This window comes from Sebastes umbrosus, chromosome 4 (assembly GCF_015220745.1).
Source record: "Sebastes umbrosus isolate fSebUmb1 chromosome 4, fSebUmb1.pri, whole genome shotgun sequence".
NCBI lineage: Eukaryota > Metazoa > Chordata > Actinopteri > Perciformes > Sebastidae > Sebastes > Sebastes umbrosus.
Window position 1 is genome coordinate 11,631,877 of NC_051272.1, and position 22,088 is coordinate 11,653,964.

Here is a 22,088-nt window from a genome sequence, read left to right on the forward strand (position 1 = left end):
TATATTACAAATATATGTTTGTTTGTTTTTTTACATTAATTTATATAGACTAGTTTTATTTATTTATTTATTTAATTAATTAATTATTATTTAGATATATTGTTGGGTTTATTTGTTTATATATAATCCATTAGCATATCCTTTATTATGATTTATTTATTTATGATGCTTTTTATTATTATAAAATATTTTTTAAAAAAAAGGTTTTCTTAAACATTTTCTATTATAAAGTCATTTTTTTTATTCAATTAAATCTAATAATAAATCAATGACTGTATTTTGGGATTTATTATTATTATTATTTATTATCTGTTATTTTTATATAATTCATTAGCATATTTGCCTTTATTATGATTTATTTATTTATGTTTTTATTATTAAATTATTATTTTTTTTATTCTTTTAAAATGTTTTCTTAAACATTTTCTATTATAAAGTCATACTTTTTATTTAACTAAATATAATAATAAATCAATGACTAGATTGAATCAATGACACTGATTATTATTATGTATTATCTGTTACAGGTATCAGTGTGTAGGATTTATTGTTAAAAGTATTTTGTTGTGATAAAATGTTTTATTTTTTTTAAATGTACTACTTTTTTTCCACACACTATTTTACTGCTGTATTGTTTTCATATTTTTATATACATGTATTTTTACTCAACATCTTCTAATATTATTAAAGTTGTTGCTGTTAAATTAAATTAAAAAAAATGGAATAGATTTTAATTTTTATTGTAAATTTTTTTCTCTTTTCCACTACAAATACATTTAATCTGATTGTATCTTTATTCTAACGTGTCGTTTCTTGAGCGCACTTCATTTCCCATGAGCAGTAGCGCCATGCGTCCGTGTCACATGACCGTGCCAACATGGCGGCCGCTGTCTCCAGCGAACATTTCGACAACTTGCAGCTTCTTCTGAAGGTATTCATCCTTATTATTCACTCTTTATAAACTCTCAGCGTTTAAACTGAAGCTCTATCTGTTGGTTTTTATTGTAGTTGTTTGATTACTTCTGATTAATATGAATACATAGTTTAAATTAGCCCACTAGCATCTCATTCAGTTCAGGATGTAAACTCAGAGTTTAGTCATTATGTTTTCAGATTATGTTGTTACATATTCTAATTGCTCATTACTTATTTTACACTATACATCTTATATAACACTTTATAGACTGCACATATGTACATATTACATTTATTTATTGACAGACTGCACACACTTTGTTCACCCATTCACTCTTCTTTTATATCTCTATTATTGTTTTTATAATCTGTGTATACCTTTACCTCTCCTGTGTTTCACTCTGTTTGCTGATGTTGCTGCTTTGATACCTGAATTTCCCTCCGGGGATTAATAAAGGTTCATATTATCTTATCTTATCTTATCTTATGTTATCTTATCTTATATAAATGCAATATATATTCATTTTAATTTAACTGTCAGATCATATTCTTGTTTTGGATCTTGTTGGATTATTATTTTGGGGTTGCAAATATTAGCTGAAATGTTTTCTAGAGCTCAAACAATACTTCAGTTTTGAAGCCCATATACAGTGATGGAAAGTAACTAAGTACAGTTACTCAAGTACTGTACTTAAGCACAAATTTGAGGTACTTGTAATTTACTTGAGTATTTCCATTTTCTACTACTTTCCACTTCTCCTCCACTTCATCTCAGAGGGAAATATTGTACTTTTTACTGCTCTACATTTCTGACAGCTTTATTTACTTTGCAGATTTATATTATTAATACCAAATATAATTAACTAATACATTATGATGTATTATTACAGATTAGGATAAGACTTTATTGATCTCTTTGTGAAATCCACAAGCTACCCAGCAGTGTACTGTAAAATGAGCTCCACCTTTACCAGCTGCAACAATAATTATAATACAATAATATAATATAGATTATTTTGCAGAATGAGTACTTTTACTTTTTGGTTCTTTAAGTATATATTTAATGTTGATGATACTAATCAAGTAAATAAAAATGAAATCAAGATGAAACCAACAGAACTTTATTTTTATTTGTTTCTTGATGATTGAATATTTTCCAGTGGCAGCATTTTTTTTTTAATAGTTTTCATTTATTTATTCATTTTTATCTATTTTAGCATCAGTATATGTTTTCATATTATTCTGTCCCTGGATATGTTTCTTGTTTCCTTTGTCTTTTATGTATGTGGAGTGTGTTTTATGGATGCAGTGTGGGTTGAAGCCCAGTCCTAATGTCCTACAATGTGGGACAATAAAGTGAATCTTGAATCTTACTGAAGTAAAAGATCTGAGTACTTCCTCCACCTCTGCAGATATTAATATATTGTCCGATATTAGTTTTTTTAATATAAGCAAAATTTCAGTTGATATCTCAGAATTATCTGACCAACAAAAATCTTCAATATTCAATGAAATCAGAGAAAATGTTCCCACCTGAGAAGCTGAAGGAGAGCTGGTCACATGACCACAGCTGTGCTCCTGATGTTGTTGTTGACTCTGAGCTGTTGTTGTCTCCTGAGGCTCCGTCTAAAGACGCAGTGAAGGACGTTTGTGTCCAGAGTCACAGAGGTCCGAGTCGGCGGCTGGCAGAGTCCACAGCAGCTACACTCAGCATCCCTGCCGCCCAGGCTGCTCAGGTAGGTGAATTCTCACTGGAGCAACAGTTGATGCTACATGAACAATAATACCTGTAAAGACTCTTTAATCATCATACTAAACATCATAATAATGTGAATGCACATTGCAGTGAGGAGAAAAAAAGGTCTGTGAATGAAATGCATCATTAAATAAATAACAATAATGAACTTTATTTATAAAGCACCTTTCACACAGGGGGTGTAGTTTCAAAGTGCTTTACAATAAAGTCAATAAACAAGAGAATAAATAAAAACAAGTACTTTGTTCTTTATACTATGACAGTTTTCCTAAAATTAGACTGAAAAATCCCAATATATTGCATTGCTTACATTATGGCAATATATTGAATCGTAACCCCTGTATCATGATACTTATCGTATCGCCAGATTCTTGCCAATACACAGCCCTAATGCTGAATAAATGAATACTCACAGAGTTTCTCTTTCAGCCTTCTGTAAGAGAAACTTTGTGTGATAGTTTGTATTTAAATAAAACAGCAGCAGAGGATCTAAGAGGACATTAAGGATTAGAAAACAACCAAGAATTAGTAATGTAGGCTGGTCCCAAACCATTGAGAGCTTTGTAAACAAGGAAAAGAAGTTTAAAATCAATCCGAAAAGACAGTGGGAGCCGGTGACGGATGATATACTCTCTCCTTGTTAAATGAACTCTGGCAGCAGAGCTCTGGATTAATTGTAGTTTATCAATGGATTGTTCTGGAACAATAAGAGGTTGCTGTTAGACAAAATGGAATTAAAAACTGAGTAAATCTAAACTGGTGATGATGGACATTCAGTATTCTGACTTTAATGTTTTATATACAGATGTTGGACAATAAACAGATCAAACCTCTGCGTGTGTGTTTTTTCCCTCCAGCTGGTTCGGTCTCTCCACGTTCTGTCTCACCACGTCCTCTTCTACAACCTCAGCTCTCCGGAGCAGATCCTCCATCTGTTCCCCGACTCGTTCCACTCCAGTCTGAAGAACCTGATCACCAAGATCCTGCTGGAGAACAGGTCAGTCAGAACCGCATCTACACCTGCCTGCTCTCTCTGTTCATAAGAGGACTGAGTCACTAATAACACATGATAATTCATCAACATCATCAGCATCAGTTAGCCTCAAAGAAAATCTCACTTTAATTCCAAATAAATATTCATTCATTATTTATTGTTCATTATAAACTTGAACTCTCCATATTTGTTGAATTGTGCGCCACATTTTTCAATCAAACATTTCTTTAATTGTGCTATAATTAACTAATTTCATGGTTCTTCCTCAGAAATGACAGATGTATAAAGTAAAGCATTATTGATTACCCCTCTTCCTATTGGTTGGCTGAATGTGATGTAACTACAGGCTGTAATGACATCACACGTCTCCCTCTCATGTCTTTCAGTCCAACATGGAGAACAGAAGCTCTCAGTAATCAGAGTGAGTCGATCCAGATTCAGGTTTTAACTTCCATCTTTGTAGAGTGTGTGTGTGTGTGTGTGTGTGTGTGTGTGTGTGTGTGTGTGTGTGTTAGGCTCTAAACTGTGTGTGTGTTTGTGTGTGTAGTCTCCCTCCCCCAGCTGAAGGAGTTGGACTGGAGAGTCGACATGGTGACCGGCTCAGACTCAGTCAGTCGGATGTCCGTCCCGACCTGCCTGGTTCAGCTCAAGGTGGGTACCAACCTGAACCTCCGGGTACCGAGGTCATGTGAATTTCTGTCCATCATTCACATGAACTGATGTAGCCAGTACTTACCTTCCTCTATTGTAGAGTGATGAGGACGCTGTTCCTGCAAACAAAAGATGCTGTGAATCCGTCGCTGGTCGTAATCGCACCCGTCACTCCTCCTAATCGCGCCCGTTGCTGGTCGTAATCGCGTCTGTCACTGGTTGTAATCGTGTCTGTCACTGATCGCAATCGCGCCCGTCGCTGGTCTTAATCGCAACCGTCGCTGGCCCTAATTGTGTCCGTTGCTGGTCGTAATCGCGTCCGTCGCTGGTTGTAATCGTGTCTGTCGCTGATTGTAATCACGCCCGCCGCTGGTCGTAATCGCAATCGTCGCTGGCCCTAATTGTGTCCGTTGCTGGTCGTAATCGTGTCTGTCGCTGATCGTAGTCGCGCCCGTCGCTGGTCATAGTCACGTTCGTCGCTGGTCGTAATCGTGTCTGTCGCTGGTCGTAATCGCGTCCGTTGCAGGTCGTAATCGCGTCTGTCGCTGGTCGTAATCGCGTCCGTTGCAGGTCGTAATCTTGTCTGTCGCTCATCGTAATCGCGTCCGTTGCTGGTTATAATCGTGTCTGTTGACGTGTCTGTGTGACCTGTTTTCAGATGGAGGATCCGTGTCCGTCAGCAGGCGGCGAGTCGGTTTCCGCGGTGACGGTGGAGCTGAGCCGGGAGTCTCTGGACACCATACTGGACGGACTGGGACGCATCAGAGACCAGCTGTCTGTGGTCGCTGGGAAATGAGGCCTGGAGACAGCTAATTGGCTTGTTCATATGATGACATCACAGTTTTTACAGAGTGACTGAAGCTGAATGTTAAACATCTCCACGTTTGACTGATTTCTTCCACATCATGTTGATTATTTGTTGTTTTCTCCTGGAAGTTACTCGTCAGGTTTTTAACCCTGAACTAATTAACGAGTTAATTCATCAGTTGGTCGATTTACAGAAATGTACACGTTTTTATAACCGATTTATCATCAGAAAGAATCAACATTTTTTTACTTTTTTTTCCTTCAGACCAAGAAAGAATGAATATCTGCCATCTGATATTTGTCATGTTGATAATTTGTCCATTGAATGATGAATCAAAAGAATAATTAAGGGTCCAAGCATGAAGTAATGAATATGAAATTAACTAGTGTCAAAGATATTACCCTCAAACTGCAGATATGTATTTGATTAAAGATTATTCTTTTTTACATCCACTAATATGAAAATAAACTCTAAGTCTTTAACATCTATGAATCATATTCACCTACATTTTATACTTTTACTTCCTTCTAAAATAAAACTACAGATGCTACGACCGCGAGATTTAAATATCGTCATTAATTAATTACAATCTGAAAAAATGTCTTTTAAAAAGAGAAGTCTGGTCATATTTTAATAATATTGTTGCTTCAGTGACATGACATTTACTTTAGAGTGATGAAGAGACAGTTTAATGATATTTAGATGTTGTTCCTCTGGAGGCTGAACAAAGTATTTACAGTCAATAACAAGATGTTGTCTTCAGACACACACACTCAAAACACCCCAAAACAATGAGCTTTTTGTCCTGTATTTATTCTCAGTTTATTAACTGAATCTCACAGCTTCATCATCAAAAATAGATCCATAATACAAAGAAAGACTCCTTCACATTTATATTAGTACATCAGCTCTGAATGTGAACCCAAAAGTCACCAACACTACAAAAGTAAAAGTTAAAAGTGCCTGGATGACAGTTAAAATGTCCCGTCCAACACTGAAGACATCAACACTGATCAATCATTTACATTATTAAAGCTGAAATACAGCAAACTTTATGAACCAAAACTCATAATTTTATCCCTTAAACGTCTGTAATGTTTCCATTAAATACAGATGAATTGCTCATTTAAAGGTGCAGTGTGACAAATTAATAAAATATTAATAATACAATACGTGTGTGTGTGTGTGTGTCCTCAGGATGTTGGTAGGACTTTAATCCCATCCATGTCCAGCTCCACTGAGTGAACGCTGAAGTCTCCCAGACCCTAAAACAAACCAATCGGCACCACGGATCTGGACTTTATTATTTACATTATTATTATTTATATTATTTAGTATTAACATGTTAACCTTATTAAACTGAGGTGTGTGTGATCAGTGTTGGCGCTTACCGGTGTGTTGTGGAGGACCTGCAGCACCGCCTGCCGCTGTCGAGGCTCCCGCGTCAGCAGGTAGAGGAAGCCCCCCCCTCCGGCTCCGGCCAGACTCTGACCCAGGACCAGCGGCCTCAGGGCCTCCATCATGGCCCTCACTGAGGCCGGCTCACAACCAGGAGCCATCAGCTTCTTGTGCTGCCACGAGCGGTCCAGACACAGACCCAGTCTGGACAGAGAACCTGAGGGACAGATTTCAGACTGTGATTTAAAAGCTGAATGCAGTGTTATACACCCTGTTGAGGTGACCGGTCTCACCGTCTGAACAGGCTCTGGCACACTCCTCTGAGTTGGCCACCAGCTGCTGGGCGTTCTGGACCATCGAGGGCAGACGACTGTACCAGCTACGAACCACATCCTGCAGACAAAACCATCATCACCATCATTGTTTAATTTATTTTTCCAGCTGTGAGCTGCTCCTCCATTTCCTTTGTGCAGTGGATTGTGGGAGAATAGTGTCCATCAAAAGCACTCTTATATTAAAGCTGCACTAAAAACATTAACATATCATCACCTTTTAAGTTCATATTTTAAACTTATTTCCACATCCAGCAGCTGCAGAGCAACATGATGATGCATCAGGAGTCTTTGTGTTTGTGTCACCTGAATGACTACCTGAGCAGGTAGTGAACAGAGTACCTGAGCAGGTAGCGAACAGAGTACCTGAGCAGGTAGTGAACAGAGTACCTGAGCAGGTAGTGAACAGAGTACCTGAGCAGGTAGCGAACAGAGTACCTGAGCAGGTAGTGAACAGAGTACCTGAGCAGGTAGCAATCAGAGTACCTGAGCAGGTAGTGAACAGAGTACCTGAGCAGGTAGTGAACAGAGTACCTGAGAAGGTAGTGAACAGAGTACCTGAGCAGGTAGTGTACAGTGAACAGTAGTAAACTCCATGTGAAGACAGATAGTGAGAGACAGACAGACAGACAGACAGACTGTCAGACAGACAGACAGACAGACAGACAGACAGACCTGCAGCAGGTTGCGAGCCAGGCGAGTTTTGCCGGTGTACACCAGCAGGAGGTGCTGCTCCAGAGAAACCAGGAAGTCCTCTGGAGGACTGAGACGTTCCACTTCTACGTGCAGGGGCAGAGACGCTCTGGAACGAGCCACTTTGACTCCGCCCACCAGACCTCCCACCTGATCCTGCCATCCTCCACCTGGAGGAGAAGAAGAAGAAGAAGAAGAAGAAGAAGAAGAAGAAGAAGAAGAAGAAGAGGGAGTTAAGTCCAATCAGAGAGAGGCAGCAGACTGGTTGTCTCCTCTCTGATACTTGACAACAACACTGAACTGTAGACCAACCTGTGGTGAGAATTTGTTCCAGGTACAGAACGGCGTGGATGAGCGAGTCGGTGTCGTAGGTTTGACCCGTACACCTGTAGACTGCAGCCAACAACGCCCCCGCCAGGATACTGCTGGTACCTGCAGGACAAGGACTGATTAACCTCTGACCTCCTGACCATCTCTATTTATCATTATTATTATTATTACTACGTATTATTAGACATTTAGACTTTGTGAGGTTTCATTAGTGGTGGGAATCACCAGAGGGTCCTACAATGTGATATTATCATGATACTTAAGTCACAATACAATCTTAATGCGATTTTAAACATTTTGCAATATGCTGAATATTGCGATTTATTATTTTTTTCAACTGCAAATTATGCAGTTTGTCTGTTTTATGTAATCAGATACTGTTTTCACTCTGTTCATTTCAGTGTTTTAATTCACATATCTGGAGGTCAGAGGTCAAGGAACTTGAAAATGGCCATGACAGTTTTTCCTCTCAAAATTTTTGCGTAAGTTTGGAGCGTTATTTAACGTCCTTCACGACAAGCTAGTATGACATGGTTGGTACCGATGGATTCATTAGGTTTTTATCTTCACTCTAGCTTTATAACTGAGCCGCTACAACCTTAAAATCCCAAGTTGCGTTAATGTTTTAAAAAAATTAACACGTTAACTTTGAGAAAAAATACGGGTTTTCTTCACCTTCATTCAGTACATTTTATATTTAATATACAGTAGATTTCTCTTCTACTCTGGACTGCAGCCAAAACATTCAGGAAAGTTTTAAACGTCAGTAGATCATATTCATTTAATTGTCAGAAGACAAAATCATGATTAATATTTGATTGATTGTGCAGTGCTGAGTTGTTGTGATAGTTTTATTTCCTGCAGGTTGGTTTGTTCTCACCCAGTCCAGATCCGGTGGGCAGCACCGACCAGCTGTGGAGCTCTACCCCTCCTCCCCACCGCTGCATCAGCTGATCCCCCAGAGCATGCTGGGAGGAGAGAGACACCAGACCGCTGCACACACACACGGCCTTCAGCAGGGCTCCTGTAACAAAGAACATATATTATTAAGAAGTGAAAGTCAGTTGGTCGTTTCATGTCAACATCAGCTCTTTATACATCCATGGATGGCTGTAACACACATGAACACAGAGGGAAACTCTCATTAACCCCGTCATTCCCTTTAATCTCCTACCAGGTGCGTGCGGCTGACAGTAGTCCCTCAGGTCATCCAGGTTGTCACACACCGTCTCCGTGGAAACCCCGCTGTCCCGCCCTCCAGTGTGGCTGACCAGCAGGAGGCGGGGCTCTCTGATGCGACGGGCCCGGGCACCAATAGGACGCTTCCCATCGACCTTCACTGCAACGTTGGTCACAGAGCCGCCGTGCTCGAAGGCGATGGGCGGCGTGTCGCTCCAGCCGCCTGAAACACAACAATGCTGCTGTTTACTGAGTTTACCACAGCTGGAGGATACGTTGACAGAGTTTAACCATTCAACGGAGGGAGGATTAAATGTAAATCAACTTAAATGTTACAGAGCTGATATCTGATTAGGACATTTCCACATACATTTGTGAAAGCGGAAATACAAACAATAAAATATATATTTTTTGGGACAAACCAAATTATTGCTCCACATTGGAAACACCACAGTTTGGCCTGACACTGATTTACACACAAATGGTGTTTAAAGCTGCTTTAAAAACATTTTTTTTAAATAAAAGTAGTTACCTTCACGGTTAATGTGTTAGCAAACAGCTGGCTGTGGACACTAAATTAACATATAGAAAAGAATATTCTGGTATTATTTTCCGTCGACTCACCGGCCAGGTCCAGTCTGGAGGGACACTCCACTTCCTGCCACTCCTCCAGGGGTGGGACCTCAACCTGGCCAATAGAGATGAACCTCTGCGATGACATCACAGCTTGTCGTAGGAGCACCTGGCCGGCGCCTTCGTAGTGCCGCGCCGCCCGCACCAGCAGGTCGGGTCTGTAATAATAATAATATAATGAGATTAATAAACTTAATTTTAGTGCTGTCATGGTTAACACGATAATAACGCTTTAATGCAAATTATTTTTGGGGCAAGTCATAGTCAAGTCAGCACACTGACACACTGACAGCTGTTGTTGCCTGTTGGGCTGCAGTTTGCCATGTTATGATTTGAGCACATTTTTTATGCTAAATGCAGTACCTGTGAGGGTTTCTGGACAATATTTGTCATTGTTTTGTGTTGGTAATTGATTTCCAATAATAAATATATACATACATTTGCATAAAGCAAGCATATTTGTCCACTCCCATGTTGAGAAGAGTATTAATTACTTGACAAATCTCCCTGCTTGTGCTCGCTCTACATAGAGATGAACGAGCATTGGTCAAAACAGCAGGGCGACACACATCAGCTAAAACCACAATATCACTCTATATTTCAGCTGCTTGGCAGTAATGTTAGCTGACCAGACGAATGTCTCTCCATGAATCACTGCTGATCCTAGTGTTGGCTTTTCCTGCCTCAGCCTCCCGACCGCGGTCGTAGGGAACAGGGGAGACATCAGAGTTTTGGTCGGAGACGATAACGGGACACGGGAGGAGGAGCTGCAGCATTTATTTCTGCACAAATGTCCACTGTACATTTCCTAGATATTCTCAGAGCTAAACTAACTCTTCTGCAGTGTGTAGTGTGCGCGCATGCATGTGAGAGTGGAGCGAAAGAGCAAGTGCATTGTGTGAGTGAAGGCAAGCAGGACAGGCAGAGGAGCAGAGTACAGCAGAGACTCCGGCCCTGGAGACCAAAGCTACGGTCTCCCCCGCGTCCTCCGACCGCGGCCAACACTGTTTAACAGACGGGCTTCACTAGATAGAACTTTGTGGTTTTGGTGCTTCCGTGTAGTTTGTGTTGGAGTCTGAACAGCATAGCCACACGCGAGTGCGCATGGGACACCGACCCGCAATGATTTATACGTGTAAGAAGTTAAAAACAGTCCCTTTAAAGTACATTTTGAACAGATAAAAAATGTGTGATTCATTTGCGATTAAATATTTTAATCGATTGACAGCCCTAGTTTATTTGTATAGCACCTTTCAGACAATAACTGCAGCTCAAAGTGCTAAACAATAATGACATTACATGCACTGAGTGCTTCACATGAAAATGAACATAAAAACGATAAGATAAAATTAGTGACCTAAACAATCTGTGGGTTCCTCAGTGTATAAAAACAAGCTAAGACAGAATAAACATGTATAAAATACAACCATAACAGTTACAGTGCAAGATGTTATTAGGGGGCAGTCACAGATCAAACACATCCTCCACCATGAAAGTACCGACAGAAGAACCCCAGGTGAGTGACGCTCACCTGCTCAGCCAGTGTTCTCTCTGCATAGCCAGGGCGTCGATCCCGCCCCTCAGGTTACCCTCCTCCAACAGGAAGTAGGCGGAGCTCCAGGCCTCGTTAGCGGCCGGCCCGCTCCTCAGGCCTCCCTTTCCTCCCGCCATGCACACCAACACGTCAGCAATACAGGAGAGGCAGCGAGCGGCCACGCCCAGCTCTGCACCTGACTCCGCCCCTGACTCCGCCCCCTGCTTCCTGCTACCTGCAGCAACTGAAAAAAAGAGCAGAAACAGGATGTTAAATTAATAAATACAAAATAAAGATAAAAACAGTCTCAACAGGAGGTCCACTCAGTAGCTGCTGATGAGTTTGACAATAATGCACAAATAATGAAAACATGACATGAACACAACAGTACGGGAATTCATGAGATTGTGATTGTGACTCACTGCTGTCCAGTGCCTCCAGCAGCGCCCTCTGCTGGCCTCCCAGCACCGCAGCCCTGAAGCAAGGCAGCAGGCAGACGTCTGTGCGACTCCTCAGGGCGTCCATCACTCTCCTCCTCCCTGCCAGGAACAGTAACTCCTCCCTCCACTGTAGCTCCGCCTCCTGGCAGGTGAGTGACATCACCTCCTTCAGAGAGAGCCTCCACGCCTCCCTCCACCTCCGCAGACAGCCGGCTCCACCCAGCAGCCAGCCGACACCTCCCTCCAGACCCACAGCACCTCCTCTGGGGTGGAGGACCGGGAAGAGACGAGCCTCCAGGAGGGAGCGTCGTTCTCCTCTGACCCACAATTCCTCCGGCCTGAGAGGAAGAGAAGAGGAGAGAGGGGGATGGGAGGGGAGGAGAGGAGAGGAGAGGAGAGGAGAGGAGAGGAGAGGAGAGGAGAGGAGGACTTGTGGTTTACAGAAAAATCTCAACGCTAAAAGAAGTTTAAACAGGAAGTGAGCCACAAAATGATGTTTTAAAGATCAGGAGTCCTACTGGATTCCTGTTCTGCTGTAGAGGAGGCTCCATCTCTGGTTCAGGAAGGAGGCGCTGCTGTCATCAGAGGAGACCTGAGGAGGAGGAGGAGGTCAGACAGGAAGTGTCTCAGTTTTGTCAATATTTTTACATTTTATGATCAGAATATTACAAATATTGAAATTTGAGAGTGTTTTATTTGAACACTAATTTATTTTCTTTGGCTGTCTCTTGATTTTAAACCTTTTATTTTGAGGGTTGTGACTTAATTTCACCTGTTTTTATATCAGAATCAGGTTTATTGACAAGTAGGCTTTCACGTACATGGAATTTGTCCTGGTGTTTTGGAGCATAACAATAAATATATAGAGAAAATAAAGAACTGCAACAGTCAAGAAACATAAATAAAATAGAAAAATATGACAGAATATGTAGAATATATCTGTTTTTAAAATGAAGAGCTGTACAGTTTGTGCAGGAATGTGCAAAAGTATGAAGTATGGAGAATATGTACAGAGATAATAATAATAATCCAAAACATGTGCATTAATGTGGATTCTCTGTTTTTTTTTTAATCTCCTACTTTTCCCTTTACTCTTTTTGTACATTCTGTGTTTTATAAATAAAGTTTTCTTGCTTAAAGCTTCTAAAAAAATCAATAAAATAAAATAAAAGTTAAATAAATAAATAAAGGATGAAGTCAGACAGTCAAACAAGAGTTAAATATGAGAGTTAAAGTTCATTCTTGACCTTAGAAACACATCAACTCAACTCAAGGTCCACTTATTCGCTTCTTACAGTGCTTTTAACAGCAGCTCAGTCTCCCTCAGTGGATGAAGACCATGAGATGTGTTTGAAAGCTCCAGATAAATCTTTTCAGTGAGTTAAATGTTTCTGTGTACCTCAAGGTCATCCTGCGCTCCCGTCACCGTGTAGACGCTCAGCTTCAGTTCCCCCACCTCTATTCGATGTCCCTGGATGATGATGTCATCGGCCAGCTCCAGCTGCCTGATACACTGGGATGTCATCAACTCGAGACCCGACAGTAAACAACCTGACGGGACTTCCAGAGGACCCTGGTGGAGAGGTCAAAGGTCACAAAGGTCACCACTGTATACATGAACAGCAGCAGTGAACTCCTCCTGACCTGCAGGTGGCAGTGTTGCACCACCGCTCCGGTCGCCACGGCAACGTCTCCCTCCAGAACGCTGTTGATCACTCGACTGCCGTCGTCCACCGCACTATCCATCTGAAACAGGAAACTGCTGTGAGAACAGAGGACCTGATTGGGGACTGATTTTAATGACGATGATGATGCACACTGAGGAAACAGGAAGTGTCACCTGGATGTGAGACAGAGTGTTTCTGTTTGTCCAATCACAGCTCAGTCGCTCCACGTGATGCTTTCCAGACAGAGTCAGATAGTCATAGCGACCGCCGGGGACGTACACTGTCAGGACGAGAGCAGCAGAGTCTTACCCACAGGATTTATGACATCACTACTAGTTTGGAGCCAATCAGAGTGCAGTATGAAACGTGAAGCCTCCGGGTCACTGACACTTTTCAGTGAAGCAGGAGACATCTTGTGTCCTCAGATCATTTACTTAAAGCTGAAGTAGGTAGAAACGGAGCAAATATGATTTAAAAAAGTTATTTTTATAAAACGGTCACTATATCCTGACAGAAGTGCATGAGACAGGTAATCTGGGAAAAAAAATCATGTTCCTCTGTGCCCTCCGATGCTCTTAATGGCATCTGCAAGATTTCACAGACCGGAGGAAAACAACTAATCAGAGCTGATCTGGAGCCTGCCGTCTCTGAGCAGCTGTCAATCACTCGCCAACTCCGATCAAACGGTCAAACTAGGCAGCGCTGATCAAATATGAATCAATATTCTGTTACTGTAATGCCTATTTCTCTCCTCAAATGTTTTCAGAATCATCTTTTAGTGTACTGTTTAGCTGTAAAATGAGAAAGTTTGTGACCCGGCAGCCATGTTGAGATCTGCTGAGGAAATACCAAACACTGCCCACCAGCCGGAGCACAGCCAATAGGAAAGCTCTCTCTCTGAAATGACCTGTGATTGGTCAAAGTCAAAAATTTCTTAAAGTCTGAAAACAGAGCCATGAGGAGGTGCAGAAGTCTAGTTTCCTCTCAGAACACTTGAAGTACAATATGCTGAAAGGTTATTATGGAATTTTTCCCCAATGATGCCAAAAATATATACTGCCCACTGAAGCTTTAAATGATTCTGTGGTCTGAGCTGTTCCAGAGCTCCTTTCATTTGAAAAGAGTTGGCAACACTGGGCTGGGTTTTTAAAGACAGACTGACAGAGAGGTCTAAAGAGAGACAGACAGGTTTAAAGGCCCTGTTCAGACCTGGACTATAGGCCCTGTTCAGACCTGGTATTAACATGCGTCCTCAGTGATCACAAGTGGACAGCTCTAAGTACAGGTGTGAACGCACTAAAGACGCATTGAGATCAGATCCCTCAGACCACATTCAGAGGTGGAGGTGTGTCCTGGGCCACATTAAGGACCGTCTGCTCTACTGACGTCCCGCTGGGATCCGCTGGGATCTGCTGGGATCCGCTGGGATCCGCGGGTCTCTGCGTCCTCAGGTGAATAGACAGGAAGACGCCTGACGCCATGGTAACGACCTCTGTGCTCTACTGTATCCTGTCGGTACAACTGTATTTTATTAAAATATATCTTGTTTATAGGCTACATATCTACAGACCATCAGACAACTATAGTCATGGGAAGGTCATTATTATCAGACTGTTCGAAGATGTGTCTGTGTTTTTTTCCGCTGCTTTGCACGGAGCTGATACCCGCTCGCTCTCTCTCTCCTCCCCGGCTCTCTGAAGCTCTGTACGCCGCTGTTTCCTGGTAAAGGCAGCGGTGTCCTCGGCACGGAGGTCCCCGGGGCCCTCCGGTACAATAACCTTTTATTTTGATGTTGATAAAATGTACCCGAATTCATGAATATGTAGGATATTACTACTGACATTCCTGTAATGTTACGTAACAGCGACTGCTGTGTGTTTACTACGTGTTTATTTACATATAAAGCGGGGAAGTGAGATCAGATCACAAGTGAAGACGCATGTGGAGACGCATTCTAATAGCAGGTGTGAACAGACGTACTTAAAGCTTTCCAACAATCGGATCACTCAGCACTCTGGACTCAGTTAATGCCAGGTCTGAACAGGGCCAAAGAGAGAGACAGACAGGTCTAAAGGAGAGACAGACAGGTGTAAAGGGCAGAGACACCCACCCAGACTAAGCGGAGCTCCTCTCAGGATCCTCCACAGCTCCGTCCTGCCGCCCCTCACCGCCGCCCCCTGTGGTCCAACAGCTGAACTGCAGCCACCTCGCTCCTCACTCACAAACTGATCCTGAGTCAGATCTGAGCAGAGACACTTCAACACGTCCAGGAACAGAGACACCTGACCAACGAGATGAAGAGATAAAGAGGAAGACAGCACTGTTCCTGATCAGCTGTCCAACAGGAAATGACCAAAACTGATATCTGGACGATTAAAAACAGTGACAGTGACAGTGACATATTGATATATCACTGTTATCAGGTTGTGAGATCTTTGTTAAGTAACAAGAATCATGCACATTCATATGCATTTTTTTCTTTTACAAAATAAAATTATTATTCTGGTAAAAATGAAACTCTGGTGTTTGGGAGCATTTGAATGCATCCTCCCTCTTTGTTTCTGCCTGATCAGATAGACAGACGGACCGGTACCTGGAGGGGCGGTGCTCCAGAGTCCAGGCCCAGGTAGGTGCAGCCGTCCAGAGGAGCAGTGACGTGAGTCTGCAGCAACTTCTCTGATACAGACCTGCTGAAGAAGACTGGACCCGACACCTGCACACACACACACACACACATTAAATCAGATACAAACATTTATTAAATATCAACTTAAACATGAAATATATAATATGATAATCACAGGAATTTCAAGAAAGCTTTGGTTATAATCAGACTTATCTTTTATGGCAGATTTTTGTTTTCGGGCCATCGTAGGTAAAAAATATATAAATTACGGCGCCAGGGGGTAGAAAAACTATGCATAACACACAGCAAAATCGTAAATTTGTGACTTTAGTCTCAGAAAATATTCAGGTTTTTCACGTAAATTTGTGATTTTAATCTCAAAGAATGTTCAAGTTTTTTTCTCGTAAATGTTTACTTTGTTCTTTGACAATATAAAATTTCTTTCTCGTAAATTTACGAATTTTTTCTCATAAATTTGTGACTTTAATCTCAGAGAATGTTAAAAGTTTTTTTCCCGTACATTTGTGACTATTTTCTCGTAAATTTACCACTTTAATCTCAGAGCATATCCAAGTTTTTTCACGTACGGTAAATTTACGGATTTAATCTCAGAAATTCTGATTTTTTTCTGAATATTACTCCCCTCGCCTGGTTCTTAAATTTATTAATTTTATTTACTTATACTGGCCCTAATACGGCGTTGATCTTTTCCACCAAAAAAAAGAGTAAAATTCTGACGAAAAATACTAAATATTAACCTGTTGCCTTTTTGATAATAAGATGTTAAGACTTAATTTCCCCGAATTAAATAAAAACAATTTCCCTTTTACCCCTGGTGGTATGCAGCCATGCAGATAGTTTCACATTTATTTGAGTAGGTTTGACAGCTTGAGAGCATCACCTTGATATGGCGGAGATGAAGAAAAACTGTACAGTAAAATACCTCTTTTCAGAAACAACGGGTTCTTCTGAGTTAATGTGACCCGTTCAGAAAATAAATATCAGCTTCAGTAATAGACTTCAGTTTCTGCCTTCACAGGAAATGTAAAGGTGTGTTTGATTTACAGAACAGGATAGAAGAGGAGGACGTACCAGGGGCACTTTCCCATCAGGCATCACAGCCTGTTGAATCTGCTCTGTTGTTCCCTTGTAGATGATGTCCCTGACCTGACCCTGGGACACAAAACAAACGCACCTTCAGTCTGGATTCATATTGTTAAAGTGAATAATACAAAAACAACAATACATAAACATAATTCTAAATGTTACAGTGGGAAGTAAAAACTGTAAATAAAGAGTTAGCACCTGTTGGTCGGACAGGTAGACGCCGTGATTGGCTGCATAGGAGACGTCGCCTGGTAACGCCAAAACCCGAACACCAGAGAAACCCTCCCAGGACAAAACTACACACACAGCAGAAAGTTCTGAGTACTCATCGATGATTTATACTTTGAATTATGCCATGACAAATACTCGATTCTGATTGGTTGGAAGGTGTGTATCACTTTTACATGACATCATCAGCCTACTACTGGACAGCTGTCACCTCAGTAAATGATAGTTGATAAACTCACCGAAGTCCGGAGGGATGTTGAGGATCATGTCGGTGCTGCAGACCCAAACACCGGGAGGAGAACCAGAACAAATCTGGGTGCTGAGGCAGTCCAGCAGCAGGTCCAGACAGCAGACTGGAGCCTGGACGCTCTGGTCGGGTTTCTCTGGAGCCGGCAGCCAGCAGAACGCTCTGCTGCAGGAGCTCCAAGGGAAGTCACGACCCTACAGCAGGAAAATAAACACATCATGAACACATCAGCACGGACTGAAGAGGACAAAGCAACATCTGGAGGAGTAAACATGCTGCTGCTGGACTCACCGTGTGGAGGATGAGGATGTGAGCTTCATCCAGGACGTCAGCTGTCACCACCTGAGGAAGAGCATGACAGGAAATACTAATAATGTTTGATCATCTTTGTCATACTGTACATCACAATAACATCCACTACTACTGGTTCTGTGTTATTAGTCCTACTTGTATTAGTTATTACAACTGCTGTGCTATTATTGTGGTTCTCTCTCTGTTGTTTCTCTTCATCCTCTGCTGACTGAACGTTTCCTCTCAGGTTGTATAAAACTAAACTGTTTTCTGTGATTTCTTTAGTTATTTCTTCCTGGATTGTTTCAATTCTATTGTTTTATTCTACTGGACCATCTCATATACATATAGATTATATATATATATATATATATAGATTATAGATTATATAGAGATATATAGTCTCTCTCTCTCTGTGTTGACCTGGCTGCTGAATCACTGACTGACTGATCTTATTTAACAGCCACATGTTGATTTATGATCTTCTGTGTGTTGTTGGTGTTTTTTCTGTTTAGAAGCTGTTCATATATTTAGAGCTGGCTGATAATCTACTGAAGCTGGGAGATGAAAACGATCATCAGCGTCAGTCTGACCCGTCAGAGCGGCTTGAACTCACAGTGTGTCCGGCTCTGTTGCTCAGGTGTTCAGCAGCGACCAGCAGAGCGTTCAGTGTTGCCCCGCCGCTGCCCAGCGGCTCCTGGCGGTCCCTCACCGTCAAAACCAACGCACCCGGAGAGAGAGCACCACGCTGCTGCCGCAACTCCAGCTCTGACACAAACACACACACACACACACACACACACACAGTCTGTCTATACTGTACATAACATTTCTATAATGTTCTTCTAAGGTATGGAGTCATAGGAGTGCCATAAAAAAAAAAAAATCTGTAAAAAGATTTTAAAAAATAAATGTGGAAATATAAAGACAAATAATAATTATAAGCATTTTCATTTATTTCACATTTATTTCTGTTATTTGTCTTTATATTTTCATATTTATTTATTTACTTATTCATTATTTTATTTATTTCTCTTTATATTTCCACATTCATTTACTTATTCATCTTTATAGTTCCACATTTGTTTATTTATTTACTTATTTATTATTTTATTTATTTCTCTTTATATTTCCGCATTCATTTATTTATTCCTCTTTATATTTCCACATTCATTTTCTTATTATTTTACAGATTTATTCTTTTTTATGGCACTCCTTTGACTCCATACTAAGGTGGGGTACAATCTCATTGAATAGTTCAGAAATGTCACATGCAGAAGAAGCAGCATTCAGTTTTTATGCACCAAATATCTGGAACAAGCTCCCAGAAAACTGCAGGACCAACTCCAACTCTGAGTTCTTTTAAATCAAAGCTTAAAACTTCCCTGTTTGCTGCTGCCTTTTATTAAACCAGATAATGATCTTATACTGCACTAGAGCTTTTACTCTTGTGTGTTATTACTCTATTTTCGCTTTTTGCCTCTTGGATGTGGACTTTGTATCTTTGCAGATATTTTACATGCACTAAAAACTACATAACACACTAAATGAAAAAGGGGGAAAAGGCACAAAAGCATGATAGAAAGTTCCTCTTTAAAACTGTTTATAAACTGGGAAAAAAAAGTTCGGAAACTTGTGTTTGGTCGATTATTTCTCTGTTGTTACAATGCTAATGGTCATTGTATTTTACATCGTTGGAAAGCCTGTTTATTTACCTTCACAATGATGTCCAACTTGTAAGGATCATGCATTTGTGGGATGAGCAGCACAGCTGATTATGTGGGTGGCGCCCAAGAAAAAATTGTCAAAAATGCTCTGCCAATGGTAAACAGTGTATTCTCATAAGGCTACCAGGAAGCCTGCAATGACTGCCCTTCACCGTCAGGCCCGTTTGCGCTGGTGTCGACAACACAGACAATGGAACCTGAACATGTAGGGTAATGTCATGTTCAGTGATGAGTCCAGGTTCTGTCTGCAAAAGTTGGATGGCAGGGTCAAAGTATGGAGACGACGCGGAGAACGCTATGCTGATTGTTGCACTGAGGGAGTAACAGCTTTTGGTGGGGGCAGTGTCATGGTGTGGGGCGGCATCTCCCTCACTGGCAAAACAAGGCTTGTCATCATTGAAGGCCATCTCAATGCAGGGAGATATCAGGATGAGATTCTGCAGCCACTGGCGATCCCATATCTCCACAATCTGGGACCTAACTTCATCCTCCAAGATGACAATGCTCGCCCCCCACAGAGCCAGGGTTATCACAGACTACCTCCACCATGTGGGAGTAGAGAGAATGGAACAGCCTGCCAAGAGTCCAGACCTCAACCCAATTCAACACTTGTGGGATCAGCTTGGGCGTGCTGTACGTGTTAGAGTGACTAACAAAACCTCGTTGGCTGACCTGCAACGAATCCTGGTTGAGGAATGGAACGCCATCCCACAGCAACGTGTGACCAGGTTGGTGACCAGCATGAGGAGGAGGTGCCAGGCTGTTGTGGCTGCATATGGATTTTCCACCGTTACTGAGGCTCCTGATGTTGTATTTAATGAATAAAGTGTAAAATAGCCAATATGTCTTGTTTGTTCCTTGTTACTGAAAGAGAGTTCAATCATCCAATCCATCAAACAACTCAAAACAAGAGTCAATACCAACAGGAGAATACACTGTTTACCATTGGCAGAGCATTTTGGCAATTTTTTCTTGGGCGCTCCCCACATCATCAGCTGTGCTGCTCATCCCACAAATGCATGATCCTTACAAGTTGGACATCATTGTGAAGGTAAATAAACAGGCTTTCCAACCATGTAAAATACAATGACCATTAGCATTGTAACAACAGAGAAATAATCCATCAAACACAAGTCTCCGAACTTTTTTTCCCAGTTTATACGGATTTTATTCTGACATGTCAATAAAGTGAATCAATGGGGAAATTCACTTCCGGGAACCGGAGCCGTTCAAACAGCGGGCGGTCCCGGGTCCCGGTTCTGGTCCTCACCTCTCTGGAAGGAGTAGACGCTGTCTTTGTGTTGGCAGGTCAGAACCACCACCGTCCACCTCAACCCGCCGCTGTCCGACATCTTTATACCGTCTTTAACCCCCGTTCACACTCTATAAACCCTGCTGCTACACACGGACGTTTAACGGACGTTTAACGGCCGTTTAACCGTCATAACTCTATAAACCCTGCTGCTACACACGGACGTTTAACGGCCGTTTAACCGTCATAACACTATAAACCCTGCTGAAGGCTGTTTAACCGTTAACGTCAGTTAGTCAGTTAGTTACCGACAAGAGGGATCACTCTGTGACAGCAGACAAACACAGACACACGACCAGGGCGGAGTCAGCTAGTCGAGCAGGAAATACCGGGAAATAAAGAGTTACAATACTGAAGACTGGTCCTCTCTAACCGGTTTAACCGGCTGTTTGACCCGGTGACTCCACAGAAGCCAACTTCTAGTTTTCTGACTGTTTAGCTTTGGCCGTGCGAGCTTGATTTTAACTTGCGGACCCTCTCGGCGAGGCGGTGACTAACGACACAAGCCGTTAAACACTAGTGATGGGAATTCCGTCTCTTTTTAGTGAGCCAGATCATTTGGCTCAGCTCACCAAGAAGAGCCGGCTCTTTCGGCTCCCAAACGGCTCTTCGTTTTACCACTTCTGCCTTTTTATAATTCAGCCAAATGTAGCGCTGTTTTGACCTATGATTAGTATGTGTGAATATATCACTTAAATTATTCAATATAATTATACTAAAACTTATAATTTCCAGAATATCATAACTTTACATGCTGCTTCGTTTCCGACTGTCACTCATCTTGTCTGCTATTCGCGCACCGCACTCCTCTCTCTTTCTCTCCTCCTCTTCCTCCTGCTCTGTCAGCAACCTTTACTATCAAGAGACATTTTAGGCAAAAAAAAAAAAAAAAAGTCTGTCTGAAGCCGCAAAACATTTGAGCATTGTGATGAAGGTAACAGTTTATAGTCTAAGTATATAGTATATAAGTCTAATGCAGTGAGGGCCAAAGAGACAATGTACTACGGAGCATTACAGCCACATTGAGGGAAAAAAATAATCTGAGATTTCAGGAATAAAGTCATAACTTTACGTGAAAAAAGAAAATAACACGTAAAATCAATACTTTATATGACTTTTTTTCTCTTAAACTTATGACTTTATTCTTATATGACTTTTTTTCTTGTAAACTTATCACTATATTCTCATATTACTTTTTTTCCTCTCAATGTGGCCCTGTA

General features: G+C 41.4%; 2 protein-coding genes across 3 annotated transcripts; one reads left to right on the forward strand and one right to left on the reverse strand.

Moving 5' to 3' along the window:
- The first annotated feature begins 796 nt into the window (after nucleotides 1-796).
- On the forward strand, nucleotides 797-5,678 carry commd9 (COMM domain containing 9). Its single transcript, XM_037766433.1, has 6 exons — nucleotides 797-931; nucleotides 2,535-2,651; nucleotides 3,529-3,668; nucleotides 4,052-4,086; nucleotides 4,213-4,316; nucleotides 4,975-5,678. Exons 1-6 carry the CDS (start codon nucleotides 878-880, stop codon nucleotides 5,110-5,112), a joined length of 588 nt encoding a protein of 195 aa, XP_037622361.1. The 5' UTR covers nucleotides 797-877; the 3' UTR covers nucleotides 5,113-5,678.
- A 238-nt stretch (nucleotides 5,679-5,916) lies between these two features.
- On the reverse strand, nucleotides 5,917-21,334 carry LOC119486282 (L-fucose kinase). Of its 2 annotated transcripts, XM_037766298.1 has the most exons (23): nucleotides 20,996-21,334; nucleotides 20,827-20,937; nucleotides 18,446-18,597; nucleotides 17,830-17,880; nucleotides 17,531-17,732; nucleotides 17,262-17,359; nucleotides 17,049-17,129; nucleotides 15,924-16,043; nucleotides 15,441-15,612; nucleotides 13,504-13,610; nucleotides 13,308-13,409; nucleotides 13,063-13,236; nucleotides 12,182-12,255; nucleotides 11,646-12,001; nucleotides 11,221-11,467; nucleotides 9,681-9,847; nucleotides 9,052-9,279; nucleotides 8,758-8,901; nucleotides 7,860-7,979; nucleotides 7,530-7,717; nucleotides 6,816-6,915; nucleotides 6,516-6,739; nucleotides 6,245-6,389 (listed from the first exon to the last, which is right to left on the reverse strand). In XM_037766298.1, exons 2-23 carry the CDS (start codon nucleotides 20,906-20,908, stop codon nucleotides 6,318-6,320), a joined length of 3,261 nt encoding a protein of 1,086 aa, XP_037622226.1. In that variant the 5' UTR covers nucleotides 20,909-20,937; nucleotides 20,996-21,334; the 3' UTR covers nucleotides 6,245-6,317. The 2 variants fall into 2 exon arrangements, with proteins under 2 accessions (XP_037622224.1, XP_037622226.1); XM_037766296.1 differs by having other exon boundaries at nucleotides 5,917-6,389; nucleotides 20,827-21,334.
- Between the last annotated feature and the right edge of the window lie 754 nt (nucleotides 21,335-22,088).